Source organism: Gavialis gangeticus, unplaced genomic scaffold (genome assembly GCF_001723915.1).
Source record: "Gavialis gangeticus isolate Ggan-Ray unplaced genomic scaffold, GavGan_comp1, whole genome shotgun sequence".
Classification (NCBI taxonomy): Eukaryota; Metazoa; Chordata; order Crocodylia; family Gavialidae; genus Gavialis; species Gavialis gangeticus.
In genome coordinates this window covers 80,780,274-80,795,599 of record NW_017729034.1, presented here as the reverse complement: position 1 = coordinate 80,795,599, position 15,326 = coordinate 80,780,274, and the positions used below count along the sequence as shown (strand labels likewise).

General features: G+C 41.2%; 1 protein-coding gene across 1 annotated transcript in view; it reads left to right on the top strand.

Moving 5' to 3' along the window:
• Positions 1-15,326, top strand: part of PLEKHG1 (pleckstrin homology and RhoGEF domain containing G1) — a 195,031-nt gene that overhangs the window by 83,147 nt on the left and 96,558 nt on the right. Inside the window, exon 2 of the mRNA XM_019527130.1 lies at positions 13,527-14,062. Within this exon, the coding sequence (XP_019382675.1) occupies positions 13,527-14,062 (536 nt within the window). The remainder of the gene's footprint in view (positions 1-13,526; positions 14,063-15,326) is intronic.

Below are 15,326 nucleotides of genomic sequence, written 5' to 3'. Positions count from 1 at the left end.
GGAAGGGGCATGGGGAGCAGATAAATCCCTTCCCGTGGTGAGGGAGGGGACAGGGGCAAGTGCTGCCCAGCCCAGGTGGGGTGGGGTAGGGCAGGGCATGGAACAGACCCACAGCTTGTCAGGGGGGCGGCTCCTGCCACTGCACACACCCCAGGAGGGCAAGGGTGATGTGTGTCTCCAGATCTGCGTGGGGTGGGGTGGGGTGGGCTACAGCTGCAGGCTGGAATCGTGGCTGTGCTGGGGGTCGCTGGGCTTGGGGTAGGGGCTGTGACGGGGCTGCCACTACCCCAAATTTTGCTGTAGCTCCCTTCCAGCACCGCCTCCACCATGTATCCAGCACAGCCCTGGCTCTGACTGGCTCAACCCTCGCTTTCCCCAATGTACCGGGAAGTGCCAGGGCTACACCAGGTATGTGGCGGCGGTGGGGCTAGGAGGCAGCTACAATGAAATTTGGGGTTGCTACAACTGCCTCCATAGCCAGTGTCCCAAGCCCAGCCCTTGGCAAAAAGAATCCATCATAGCCCTGGCTCTAGCCTGCAGCTGCAACTTGCCTGCCCCACCCTGCCCCATGCAGATCCAGGGGCACACACCTCCCGTGCCCCCCTGAGGTGTGTGTAGCAGTGGTAGCTCCCTCCAATGAGCCATGCATCTGTCCTGTGCTCTGCACCTCCCATGCCCTTTCCCTCCCCCCACCCCTTTCACCACAGTGGACTTATGGAGGCAGCTCTCCATGCTGCCAGACTCTGCTCCTTGCTGCATGAGTGCTGGACTGCAGTTGCACACACGCATAGGCATTTATCAGCCAAATTATCAGCCCCATCGGGCCGATTTCCAATACAGACAATTTTCTTTATATCAGTACCGATCTGGTATCAGACTGATGTGTCAGTGCATCTCTAATGCATGGTATTAGTCCAAAGCCAAAAGGAGAGACAGAGAGAGAGAGACAGAACTCCTGATACCCCCCCACAAAGGATCCATGTGCCAATTAGCCCCCACTCATGACTGGAACTGGGTGTTCTTGTCATGAGTCCTGGAATCCTCCAAAATTTATATGCAGATGAGGCACAGGGACACCTGATCCGGCTCCACCTCATGGAAGGTGGGGCCATAATAATCATAAGTGACAGGCTTAGTGAGGCCAACAGGGATTCCAGGTGAACTGTTTTGGGCCCTGTTTGGTGATACTTGCCAGACATTTAAGGCTGGTGAAGAAACTGGATTCCTTGGAAATAGGATAGAAAGGTGCAGCTCAGCTGTGGGAGTGAAGAGGAAGTAAAAATATGTTAAATGTGGTGACTCACGATGACTTCAAAAAGAGTTGGTGCTGAGTGGGACTGCACACAATGGGCACTACCATATATCTTATTCAAATGGGCTACACTAACCTATCCTTTTAGAAGGTCCCCATCAGTATGTTTGTCCCGTGTGCTCTCTGTGTTTTATAGTTATGCTCAGGTTTTGGCTGTGTTTTATCAACGTCATAGTTGTCTTCCATTACTGAGCCCATGCTGCTTTTAGACAGTGATAGACCATGTATATAATGAGGCTTCCTTTTACGCAAATGTAAGATAACGGGCTTTTTTCCCCATGACAATTGTTGTGAAAAGGGAAAAGCCCCCCACATATTTACTTGATTCAAGTAAATATGGTAGCATTTTCATAGTGGCATGTTTGGATGACTTTTACGAAGTGTAACTGTTCTGCTTAAGAATTATTTTAAAGCTACTGAATGTAGTTATTGAAAAGGTGCATGCCTTTATAGAAATGGTTAATTAGTCTACACCTAAAACTCTCAGATTTCTCCTTGCAGCCAAGAATTAATTTAATCTAAGAAAACAAATAGAATAGTCCTGTTAGAGGACCAGATGCATTGTGTTATATTTAGAGTGACAACAGGCAGAATTCCAATTTGCCAGTGCTACAGTAGTTGAGCCTGAGAGGTTATGAACTTTAGCAGCATTTTAGCCTGTTTGGAATGAGATTGAACATCCAGACTAGGGATAGAAATTATACATAACCTGATATAAGTGATCAGAAACTGGTTCAAATCTGTAACACAACAGAAGTTCAATGCCCATTAAACCACGTTCAAAATGGCGAAAACCAGTCTAAGATAAACCTGGATGTATGTAGTATTGAACTTAACTGATTTAGGTTAAATGGGTGTATTGAACTTTTGTCCCAGATCCCCTCAAGATTCAAATTAACTCACAGTCTCCCAGCATACTTTGCACTTCCATAAGCTCCTCTTGCAGGGTGGGTCAAGCTGCTCCAGCCAAGCAGGTAAGCATGCTTTAGTGCCCCCCAGCTTCTGGCCTGGGCCACTGCAGGCATGTGCCTTCATTTGCAGAATCAAAAATGAATCTCTGTTTTATTGGTTCAATCTACAGAGCTTAGACTAACCTGCAAAGTCCGAATCAATTTAGCATTGAGCTTTTTGACTTCGTACTTAGCCACAGAAAACCATGGTTTATTGGCATGACAGAGCTGTTGCTTAGAGCAGCCAACTGATCAAGGGAGGAACAAATGGAAGAAAGGAACTATGTCCCCACATAGTTAAGATGATGATGTAATGTGATTTAGGATTGTGTTATCTGTTCCTTTCCCTGTTTTGTGTTAAGCACCAGGAATAGGGTTGTGAATAAAGGAGAATAACCATTAATTCAGTTGGATAAAACACGTGGTATATACATATATACTCACAAGATCAGGGGGCAGTAGGGCAGGCGCTATGAGGAGAGGCTACAGGACCTGAACCTGTTCAGCCTCCACAAGAGAAGGCTGAGGAGGGATCTAGTGGCTGTTTACAAACTAGTCAGAGGGGACCAGCAGGCATTGGGGGAGTCCCTGTTCCCCCAAGCACTACCAGGAGTGACTAGAAATAACGGTCACAAGCTGGCAGAGGGTAGATTCAGACTAGACATCAGGAGGCGCTACTTCATTGTCAGGGCGGCTAGGAGCTGGAACCAACTTTCAAGTGAAGTGGTGCTGGCTCCTACCCTGGGGGTCTTTAAGACGAGGCTAGATGAACACCTTGCTGGGGTTATTTGACCCCAGTACTCTTTCCTGCCATGGCAGGGGGTTGGACTTGATGATCTGCTCAGGTCCCTTCTGACCCTAGTAACTATGAAACTATATTTATTAAGAATTCAAGCAGCATGCTGTCAGACATCTTGCTGTTACTCTTTCTTTGCACTAAATGCCAGTCTAGGAAGAAAGAAATGTCGAATCTTTCCTAACTGTATTGTTATCCCATCTAGAAAGAAGAATGATGTGTTTATTCCTACATTTGTACCTCTGTCAAAATGGTTTTGTGTAATCTGGGTCGCAGATGTGATGATAATTTTTTCATTTTTTTTCCTTTTTTCTATTTTGCAAGTCCAAAATAAATTTCACAGGGAAAATGAACCATACTTTGAAAGGCCTGTAAACAGAGCTTTAGAGATATGTACTTTACTTGCGTTGCAGTGCATCAGCAGCATGTGATAGGTTGTTTCTTTTGCTAGGACTCTGCAGTACTGTATACAGATTAAATAGCTACTGCATTGCAGAGAGTTATTAATACATTACACTGCATTTTCAGTAAAGATGTCAGAACGTCCTCCAGAAGAACTTGAGCCTGAGTGTACTCTTTGGTTGCGTTATGTGCATTTTAAATATTGCTGAAGGGAACATCTTTCTTAAGTAATTTCTTAGATAATCATGACTTACAGTATGACATCAGCTCTCAACTATAAATTTAGTTTGCTATGTTTATAAAACCTAGCTTTTGATTTGAAACAAATAATGTAATATTGTTACGATGCAATGATTTATTAATAAACAGTCTTTACAGCACTTGGACCCAAAGGTCTGAATGCTTTACAGAAAACGAAACAACCAGGTTACCCCTCTGAGACAATGCAGATTAAAGGAGGGAAGAGAGGAAAACAATGAAGTATTCCAGTTATCTACATTTTCTGCCATTTCTATGGACCTATGGATTTTATTAACATAAATATTTAAGGGTCATGTTGACTGAGTGCGAAACGAATTTAAAGTGGCCAAAGATCTTATACTGGAGAAACCTGCCATATAGGATGATTCTCAACTGGTTGGCAAGGAAAAAGGAGATTTGGCAAATAGTAAAAACGAACAGGTATGTGCAGAGGGAAAGGAGAGAGACATGCACAACAGAAAAAAGATTGGCTGCACCCTATTCCTTGCTGGTTCCAAGTCCCTTATTTCTTCTGTCAGTTATTTCAGTGGCAGAAATTTATATCTGCTTCCTTACAGCTTTTACCTTTTTTTTTGCCCATATGGTATGACTGAGAACCAGGGAGCTTCCATTATCTGCTTGCCAGGTCCCTGTCCTCCTGCCTCCCCCAACTCATTACTTCTGAACTGGGCCCTAATATCAGAATCTCAGTAAAGTTGGTGGAGGATCAGAAGCCTTTTCACTTTTGTTGAGTCCAGTATTATTAATTGGTATAACAGTGGCTCATAGAAGCCCCAAGCAAGGCTGGACACTGCATGCATATACAGCAAGAGATAACCCGAGCCCCAAAATATTTGCCACCAAGTAAGACAAGAAAAGCAAAGGGTGCAAGAGGAAACCAAGTCACAGAGATATGTGGAGTACAGTGTTTCTTATCCCAAGCATCTAAAACTCATGAGATTGTCATAATAATTAGAATTGTATGTTTTGAGGTTCTCCTTTTCAGCCTGCTGTTTTTTCAGCATTTGAGTTCACAGTTTTCTAGTACTGATACAGTTTAGCTGGTATCCACATGGCTCACAAGCAATTGATCTATAAGGTTAGACTTAAAGGACCTTTATCCTGGCAGCATAGAAGGTCCAGATGAAACTGATTCATGGCAATGACTCACAGCCATGTGTTTTCACTTTGTTTCTTTAACTCAGAATTGCTATGAAAGGCTTTATTTTTAGGACATGTTGTTTAGGAAGGATCAAAATGGAGGCAAGGTCATTTGATGAAGGAGAATGAGTGAATTTTAAGCATAAGGATGGTTTTAAAGCTCCACTTTATGCAGGCCAGTGATGGATCTGCTGTCATAAGAACCTTCTTAATTGTCCTTCCAAAGAATTGGTGGTGCTGTCCGGAAGCCCATTTGCCTTCTCTTCACCCCATTGCAATATGCCATCTCTTTTTAGCATGTGAGTGGAAGATCATCGTTATGACCAGCAATCCTGGTTTTCTCTGTTTTACAATCGCAAATTCTCAGATAAAGAATTCAAAGGTCTTTGATTAAAAAAACCCCAAAATCTGCATTTTTCCATGTTTAAAATGAAACACTGATATATAGGTATCAGTTGAGCACAATCTTTTATAGATATATTTACAATTTTAAAGCAATTTTGAAGTTTAACAGTACCTCAATCAATATAATAAAATAAATTCTAAATACCTATATATTTTGACATTTGATTTTGGTTTTTTTATTATAGAAAATCAGAGTTCTCCCTGCTGCCTTCGTTCACTAGGAAGCGGGTCCATCTGTGGCTGTCCCTTCTTCACTATTTTGTGGCATTGAGCAGCCTTCATATGCTGGTGCCCTGCCCATGCTGTTGTCCCCTCACTCCCAAGCCATGGCTCCTCCTGCCCCTGCTGGTGCCTCTCACTCCCAACACCCTCAGCCCCAGTCGCCAACCCTTCCCCACTCCCTCCCTCACTGTGGCTGCCTCAGTCTGTTCCCCCCACCCCCCGCATCACCTCTTCTACGCCCTCCCCAACATGTCACGTATGTCCTCCACCACAAAGACTTACCTGCAGGTAATGGGGAGCTGCTTTCTGCTGCTGCCTGGCTGTATTGCTGGCCATATGCATCCCACTCCCCAAGCAGCCTGAACTGAACTCTGCCAACCTCCAACAGAAAACCTGTGGTTTCCCACATTTTTTCCCCTTTAAATGAGAAAATCCTCTTTTTTCTCCTTTAAAGGAGAAAATCCATGTTTTACCACATTTTTATGCAGCAGATGGAAAACCCAGATCACTGATTATGACGTACCCATCTTTTCAAGTTTCCTCTGCTTTCCCATCTGGAAGAGTGTCTTCAACCCTAGTAGACCAGTGCAAGGTCGACCTGTTAGCATGCCATTCACTTTGAAGTGTTCATTAACTAGTGCAGCTAGAATCAGAGAAAGAGTTGTGCTGTAGACCTCACAGGCAATCTAAGGAAAGGCAAAGCGGGCATTGACTGTAAGGAAAGGAAGAGTCAAGAATAGAGTAACCAGACTGTAACTAAGATTGGGTCAAAGTGGAGAATGGAATTAAAGCAGAAGACTGTTCTGGTCATGGGCAATGTGCACAGGAGAGAAAAACAATGCACCGTTTCTTCTCCTAGAAGCGTTTGGACGTTTATCTTGCTGGGATCCTTTGACCCCAGCTGACTTCCTGCCCCTGGGGCAGGGGGCTGAAGTTGATGATCGTCCGAGGTCCCTTCCAGCCCTAATGTCAATGAAATCTATGAAATTCTTCTTCATTTCTTCTCCCTTTTCAAAATAAGAGTCAAACAAGTCATATTAAAGGAAAGCAATGGAGATGCAACAGAACATACCTGTCTATATTCTCCATAGTGTTTCATCTCATTCTCCCCTCACTCATGGTGTCTTTTATCTTTTCTTTGTGATTTGTAACTTTGCTTCTTTTCCTGCTTTGATGTTTCTGCATTTATAATTTCTAGCACTGTATCTTACTTCCTACTCTTTGCTTTTTCTTCTCTCTCTTTCACCTTTTCTTCTCTTTCTCTACCCCTTTTCACCTTTCTTCACCCTGCTACAGAATGTGGACCAGTTTGTGTTGTGCTAGGCCATCAAAGAGATGCTCTGATGGAGGAGAAGGGAGGGGGTTTCAAACTTTCAGTCTCTAGTGAGAAGGGATGCCTAGCACTTAGTAGGGCTATGTCCTTTTGCCCTTATAAAAATGTTAGGAGCAAGTTTAATAAAGATCTAATCTTTCTTTTCTTTCTTCCTGTACCTTTCCTGTAAACATGCTCCTTTTTGTTCTACTTTGTCCCACCACAGTTCATCAATGAGCAGTTGTTTCTGGTTTTAATCTTGATTTTCTAAAAAAGCTCTTTTATTTTTTTTTACTTTAAAATTGGCAACATTTTACCAACTAACTTGGAACGTTTCCCTAGACTTGCTGTATAAAAGCATAATAAGACATAATTTTAGTGTCACAGATTTACAGGAGATCTTTTACACGTACTGTATTTCACAATACCATTCATTAAATGATTGGTTCATTTTGCATGCTTATCAGCATTGTCTAGCAAATCAAGAGATGCAAAATAAGAAATGCTGTGGAGCTGTACAGTATGTGATATTTTTACAGCTTGGTGCTTGAAAGAATGGAAGTTGTAGGGTGTTGCTCAGTGAAGTGTGCATTTTCAAAGCACCCACAGTGGTGCCTATTGTCCTGTTCCTGAACTGAATGATGTCATGTTTCATTTAAGGCTCTTAGCGATGCTGAAGACTGTGGCTGGTGCACTGGGAAAAAGCAGTGAGAAAGTTGTGAATCAGGTTTCTGTGAAGCCTTTGTGTTTAGGGGTTTGGTAGATAAAAGCTGACTCATGCAATATTTCTGCCTAAAGAGCTGTGCAGACTAGCAAGAGCGTCTCATTTTACCTGAGTGCCCAATGAGGTAATTGTGAAACAGCTGAAGGGAGGTGTGTTTAATCCTCTTTTACACAGGTAGGCTGTGAGTTGTTTGGGGAGTGTTTCTGGGATAGAGAGCAACTTGTTCATTCTCTGTGCAAGGAGCCAGAGACATTCCACAGTGGTGAGATACTGTCGCAGAGGATTTTCCCTTGCAACAATGTTCTGGGACATTAGCATGCTTTGATATGACAGAATGCTATTCTGTGTTAAATATGGCATAGTGGGGAGATTAATTGGACAAATAGAGGCACGCTAGTTGATGGATTTTGTTTGTTCTTGTCTTATGATCTCTAATAGATGGGATTTTTTTTTGCTCAAAGTTCAGTTAAAGTACAGGGTAGCTATTGTACATAAGGGTTAAGACTGAATCCATAATATCAAGGGTGTTTTTTTGTTGTGTTTTTGGTTTTTTTGCTGCAAATGCTGTCTCTCTAATGTGACAATATTTACCAAGTAGACTAGTTGCAGGCTTTGCTGTGTTCATGTGCATGTGTATTTCTGTTCAGCAATCAGTAATGTAATCAAAGCTAGAAGTTTAGTTGACTTGAATACTTTTTTTTAAAAAAGTCAAGTGGTTGTTCTATAAAGCAGTGGTTTTCAATGTACTAATGTTTAAAGAAGGAAATATAATTGGGGAAATGATTTTTAATAATAACATGCAAGCATCTTTGCGGACTGTTTTAATTGTGCTTGTTTTTCAAACGTGCAATTGGACTGCATCTGTGTTTTTTAATTCTGAGTTGTTCTCTTTGAATTTTCATTTGTAAGCAGAAGTTTTACTAACCAATCCTGCCAACTGCACATTTAGCCTGAACAAGTTTCATTTATTATGAAAAACTTTAAAATAAAATTATGACTAAGAATTGAAGGAATTACCATAATCGTGACATTTTTTCAGCTAAGTTTTCAGAACATGTGAACATATTTTTTTTTTTTTGGTAAATGTGGATTTTAACTTTAATTTTCATATCAACAGAAAGAAAACAGTACTTTACAGTAATTACAAGTAGCAAATTGACTTTAAGTTGCTGATCATAGAGTATGCCTGCATGCATCAAATGTAATAAGGAATATGGAAGAATAAATTCATTATATAAAGGTTTACTTTTTAAAGAAATCTTAAACCGCCTTATACTACTGCATATTTTGATAAATAACTTTTTTTAGACTATAAAGTTTTAAGCAAAAATGAAAAGACTTTTACAGTTACTATAAATACAACTATAGAAACCCAGAGAAAATTGTGTGTTTACTAAAAAATTGTTGAAGGTGCTTGACATATTTGAGGGACAAAAGATTGCTATGTGCATATAGAAAACATCAGTATAGGTAAAATATTTGTTTTACATGCAGTCTTAATATATCTTTTACCCTTGCACTGTTACAGAAGATGTACGTCATTGTTTTTATTAGTTAGTTCTCTCCTGTTGTAAAGTGCCAATTTCCTGCATGTTGTTTCACAGGGAGTAAGCCAGGCAAAAGAGGAAGTTCAGATTCCTCTCTCTATTTTAAATGCTTTCTTTCTGCAAGTCCATTCATAGCATTTGATGAAGTAGACTGTTTCCTATATAACCTCATGTATCTCTGAACCAGTTAGTATCTAAGGTGCCACCTGGCCAACCTTCTGCTTAAATTCATGGAAAGACAAACAAGAAAAATCTTGTTCCTGCAGCACATTTTCTTGTGAGCATTGACACACTTGTAATTATAGTCTCTGGTGCCAACTAACAAATAATTACTGTTATTTCTAAATTAAAGCATGCAAATCTCGAGGTTTGTATATTTTCATATTGTGAATTAAGTACCTTTATTTGAACCTTGAATTGTTATTGCAAATGATTCAATAAAGAAAGCGTCTAACAAAATAACAAGTAATGCCTGGGCCAAATATACATTTTAACATTACAACACTTATTGGTATATTCTTGGTAGAGGACCTTACAGGATCTGTTATTGTGTAAACTGTAAGATTAGAGCCTGATTTTTCAGAGGTACGGATTGTTCTGACCTCCTAATGTTGTCACTGAAATCTGTACGAGGCTAAGCAACTCTGTAAATGAGGCTTTCAACGTGCTTGAGTAATGAATTTTCTCGTTATGCAGATTATGTTCTACCTAGGAGAGTGCACAAATACCAGCAGACTCTTCCTATGCCTGAAGAAGGGTGACCAAAAGCTTGCAAAGAAGAATTTTTTTCCAACTGTTTAATTGGTCTAATAAAAGATATCGCATCTACCCAAAGAAACTTGTCTGCCTTGCAATACAGAGAAACTCACAGGGGGAGCAGGATTTTTGAAGAAGTGCCAGTGCTCTCTAAGGCATAGTCAGTAAAAGGAAGTCATTGTGGTTATGATGATGTTAGCCAAAATTGTTTTTAAGGGATGGTAATATTTTACCATTGTTAACATCAGTTGGTAGGTGTACTATTTAGGCTGCCAAGGAAGAAATAGAAGAGGTATTTACAGTGGAATTGCACCTAAGCCGCAGAACTCAAATCTAAACTGTACCAAAAAACGTTGAATGGATCATAGCGTTGGACTTGATTCAATTCCTACCTTTTCTGGCAAACATTCTTGTTTAGTCTCTCTCTTCCTTGGTTCCAGAAAGAAGATAATACTTTCTTAATTTAGGATGATCTTGTGAAGGTAAATTTATAAGCGTTTAATAAGGTGTTGTGGTGCTAAGGCTCTTAGATATACGTGTAGGATAGATAGAAGTTTAGAGACATTCAGATCCAAGTTTTGATTAGGGCTTAGATTCATGTTTCTATTAAAGCAAAATTTAAAAGGAGTTGGCACTGCATGGAATGTTTATAACAGTACATGAAAACACAGGAAAATAATCTGTTTCCTGGTTTTCACAGCAAACTGAGAGTTTGTGAACCTGCTGAAGTTCGTAGACTATGCAAACCTAGAGCCAGTTTCAAGCATGTCTAGGTTGGCTTATTGACTTTTGTATGGTGCTATACATGTCTAGGTTGGCTATACGACTTTTGTATACCTATAATGTCTTGTGTGAAGATGAATAAACTGTTGTCAAGTGGTGCTACATAAAACTTGGGTTGCTTTCCCGTGCCCTGGTATTTGCAAGGTCATACTTATGTTAGCTTCTAAGGGCAAATACGTTTGAACTACTGCAAACAGTGCTTGTTTTTTTGCAGGGGGTGGGGGTTTATAAGCTATGGATGTGTTGAATAGCAAGAAAAGAGAATGCTGTGGAAATTTTAAAAGGCAATGTTAACATTTTCCTATAGCTTCTAGCTATGAATCCTTTTAAAAAAAAATTATGACTTCAGTTTTATTGATCCAAACGGTGCTTTGTTTTTTAATAAACAAACTGCCTTCAAGTTATCAGAAAACCAGCCAACATATCAGTGAAACAGAAAGAAAGACTATAAAGTGAATGAATGTAGCAGGAACCTCTTGTTTTCTAAGTGCAGTTAATCAGGTGTTCTTTGCTGTGTATTATTAATAATATATCTTCTGATAAGTCAGCAGAAGGGTATCCCTGTTATCTTATTTATCCTGTCCATTTTTCAAGAGGGTCTAGGTCTGTACAGCTGCGCTCTGCTTTTTGACTCAGCCTGAAAAGTGATCCAGGGCTGATAACAAAAAGGCATACTTTGTTTGCTATCCAGAGCATTAAGGAAGCATACATTTTTCTATCTCCTTCTGAAATGGGGAGCATCAACTTCACTATATTCTTCATTTTAAACAGTTCCGTGCAGAAAATGTCTTATGCTTTATAGAAATATAAAGCAAAACCTTATTCAAGAAACTATGTTCAGGAAAAGTTATCTATGATGTGCCTAAAAAGAGCAAAAAGTAAAATAGCATTATTTTGGGTCTTGTCCTCCTCTTGGTTATAAGAATACATTTGGGGACACATTTGGGTCTATGTACACTAGGAGAGCTAAACTCAGTCTTTCTAGGGAAAAACATACTTTATATTGCATAAGCAAATTATTAATCAGTGTTACTATTCATGCACATTAGAGAACAGAATTTGACTGTAAACCTGTATTGCCTTACAGTGGCAATGATGATATTCATGATAATATTAGCGTAATGTTATTAAGCATGTTTTATACACATGAATGTGTTTATGCGTGTGTGTATATATGTGTGTGTGTGTGTGTGTGTGTGTATGTATGTGTGTATATGTGTGTGTGTGTGTGTGTGTAGTATGCCGACAAGATAATAGAGATAAAGCAAACCTCTTCCTTCTTTATGTACCATATTTTCTTGCATACAGCACAGCTCCTTGTATAACACACACCTTTTTTTTCAAGGGAGGCCTGAAGAGGAAAAAAAAAATCTTTCCTTTTGGAAAGCGAGTAGCAGCAGTGAGGGTGCTGAGCCTGCTCCCAAGCCTGTTGCCACCCCTACATAGCAGATGGGGCCCATGGACCAACCCAGCGTGCCAGGTTCAAAGCCACACTGAGTATGACCCTGTGCTCTGGCTCCGGAGTCAGGTCAAACTCAGTGTGGCAGGTCCAGAGCCATGGACCAACCCCACATGGCAGTCTAACCTAGCATACAGACCCAGTCATCTTGTTGTGGGGCTTCCTGCAGGTCCAGAATTTTGACAGTGGGAGGGTGGTGGCAGCATTAGCTGCTGTGTTTCACACTCCAATTTTCACCAGCTGGTTTTGGGGGAAAAGGTGCAAATTATATGTGAGAAAATATGATATTTTTAAATTAGTGAAATGCACTTGTTCATGCAAGGGGTCCATGAAACTGGCATTCTCTTATGTTTGTGGCATAAGTAATATCAATGTTAAATTTTTCCCATGCTATATGGCCAATTTGCCTCATTCCTGACCTGGAGAGGACATTTTACAAGTGCATTTGTTTCTTGGCTTGTCCACTGAGGTTGCCACTTAGTATCCCAGTTGCCAGCGTGGTTTATGAAATGTAGCCAGCTGAGATTCTGACTAGAGCAGAATAAACTGTTGATTTTCTATTGCACAGGAAAGGAACATTTTCTGTCAGAACAGCAAAATGAAATATTTCAATTTAGGTTAAACTGACCCCAATAAAATATTTTATTTTGATTTCTTTTTCCCTAAACTTGTGACTTCTGCATTACTTCATGCAAACTACATTTCCATTTGAAAGCCATTCAGACTCCCAACGAGAGATGATTAGTACCATCAAAGTGTTTTCAGGCAGACCCCCAAACCACCAATTGATGGTAATTTTTTTTCCACTTCTACTCAACTGTTGAAATAATTGACCTAATGGTGGAATACATCGCAGTTGTACCATAGTAGTAATCATTGAGCCTTCCAAATCTCCAGACCATGAGTTTTTTTTGTCTTCTGCCTTAAAATAGTTTTGCTGCTATTTTTTGTGTTTAATTGTACACATGCCTAAGGACTGTCTTCTCCCTTATGCCCCACTGCAATTCCTGAGGTCAGCTGAGAGCAGCCTTTTGCAAGGACCATTAGTGCACCAAGCTTGTTTGGTGAAAACACATAGGAGGTCATTCTTGGCAGTCCCTACTCAGCTTTGGGGCTCCTTCACCGCAGAGACCCACCAGACCCTGAGCATCTTCGGAAGCACTGTTTGACCTTCCTGTTTGGGCAGCTGTCTAGTAAGCAAGGCTTAAGCTGGAATATTGTTTGGGAATTGCTGTGGGGGAAGAGTTCTTTAGATTTTATTTTAATAATCTGAGTTGTTTTATTCTCTTGTTCTCTCATTCTATAAGTTGTTTTATTCTCTTACTGTAAGCTGCCCTGAGCCAAGGTTGGGACGAGGGGCATGTAAATCAAATAAATACCTAAATTAAAAAAAAAATGTTTTGAAGATGCCTATGGCTACACTGAATGAGTGACAATGACAATATTTTCTTTTCTAGATGATTATCATTTGCCTCTTGATGTCTTACCAGTTATGACAGAGAGTCCTGGTCCCAAGACAGCAAGGGAAGATTTGCATGAGGAGAACCGACCTTTCCGCTACTGTGGAGTAAAGACCATGGAGCTGTCAGACAGCGACCGCCCTGTCAGCTTTAGTTCCACATCCTCATCTGCCTCCTCCAGGGATAGCCACTGTTCCTTTGGCAGCAGAATGACCTTAGTTTCAAACAGCCATTTGGGGTTGTTTAATCAGGATAAAGAAGCTGGGGCTATAAAATTAGAGCTGATTCCAGCCAGGCGATTTTCCAGTGAGTTACACAGAAATAAACCCATGGAGCAAGAGAACACAGAAGAAAGCCTTGAGAAAAGGCCAGCTATGCCAAGGAAAGCTGAACCAAAAGGAATGAGCAAAAACTGTGCCATATCCCTGGTTACAGAACCCACGAGTCCGAAGCTCTTGTACGTCGACAGAGTTGTCCAAGAAATTCTGGAGACGGAGAGGACTTACGTGCAGGATTTAAAAAGCATTGTGAAGGTAGGAGATCCGGGTAGAATGGGCTAGTTGCATGACATAAGGGAGCTGCGCAGAGTGTGCCCAAGTATATGATTTTATTACACTGGTGGCTGGCTAGAAGCCAAAGGCCTGCATAAAAACTTACTCAGAGATTTTTATTTAAATGAGCACATCCTGTCCCACAGTTCTTGCTTGTATTTGTAGTTTATTTAGTCAATTAATATAAACGGCAGCTCACTAATTAACACTCTTTCTCCACATAATACAACCCTTTTGGCACAAGCCAGAATTTGGTATCCTAGCAGGAGATGTTGATGATAGTCAGGTATTTCTTTGCAGTCCTGTTTATTTACAAAGAATGCACAATATCCCGTTTCACAGAACACTGGAGGAATCTAACAGCAGGAGACAATTTCCATGTTCACAGTCCAAGCCTCTTTCCTGGCAACACATTACCTAAATGCTCAGAATCACACTGCAGGTCCCTCTCCAGCTCTCTTTCCTTTTCTGTTGTTTGTCTTTTACAGATACATATACTGTAGAGAAATAACTGTAGTTCCATCAGCTCCCCCATTCTTGAGTTGTATTATCAAAGCTGTAGGAAGTCCTTTGTCATGTTATGGATAATAGCTTTTTCAGCTTAGCATACATTTTGGATGAAGAAGCCTATTACATTACTAGGGGACTGTGGCATTGACACCTACACAGTCAAATGGGTCACTAACTGGCTCAAGGGTCGCACCCAGAGAGTGGTGGTGGATGGGTCCTATTTGACCTGGAGGTATGTGGGCAGTGGGGTCCCCCAGGGCTCAGTCCTCGGTCCCGCACTGTTCAACATCTTCATCAGCAACTTGGATGAGGGGGTAAAAAGCACCCTGTTCAAATTCGCTGATGACACTAAGATGTGGGGGGATGTGGGCATGCTAGAAGGTAGGAACAGGCTGCAATAGGACCTAGACAGATTACAGGGGTGGGTGGATGAGAATAGGATGAGATTCAACACTGACAAGTGCAAGGCGATGCACCTGGGGAGAAAGAACCAGCAGCATACCTACAGGTTGGGGAACTCCCTTCTTGTCAGTACAGAGGCAGAAAAGGATCTTGGAGTCATTATTGATGCCCAAATGACCATGGGCCAACAGTGTAGGGACACAGTCGGGAAGGCCAACCGTACCTTCTCATGCATCCACAGATGCATCTCAAGCAGGTCCAAGGAGGTGATCCTCCCCCTCTATGCGGCACTGGTCAGGCCACAGCTGGAGTACTGCGTCCAGTTCTGGGCGCT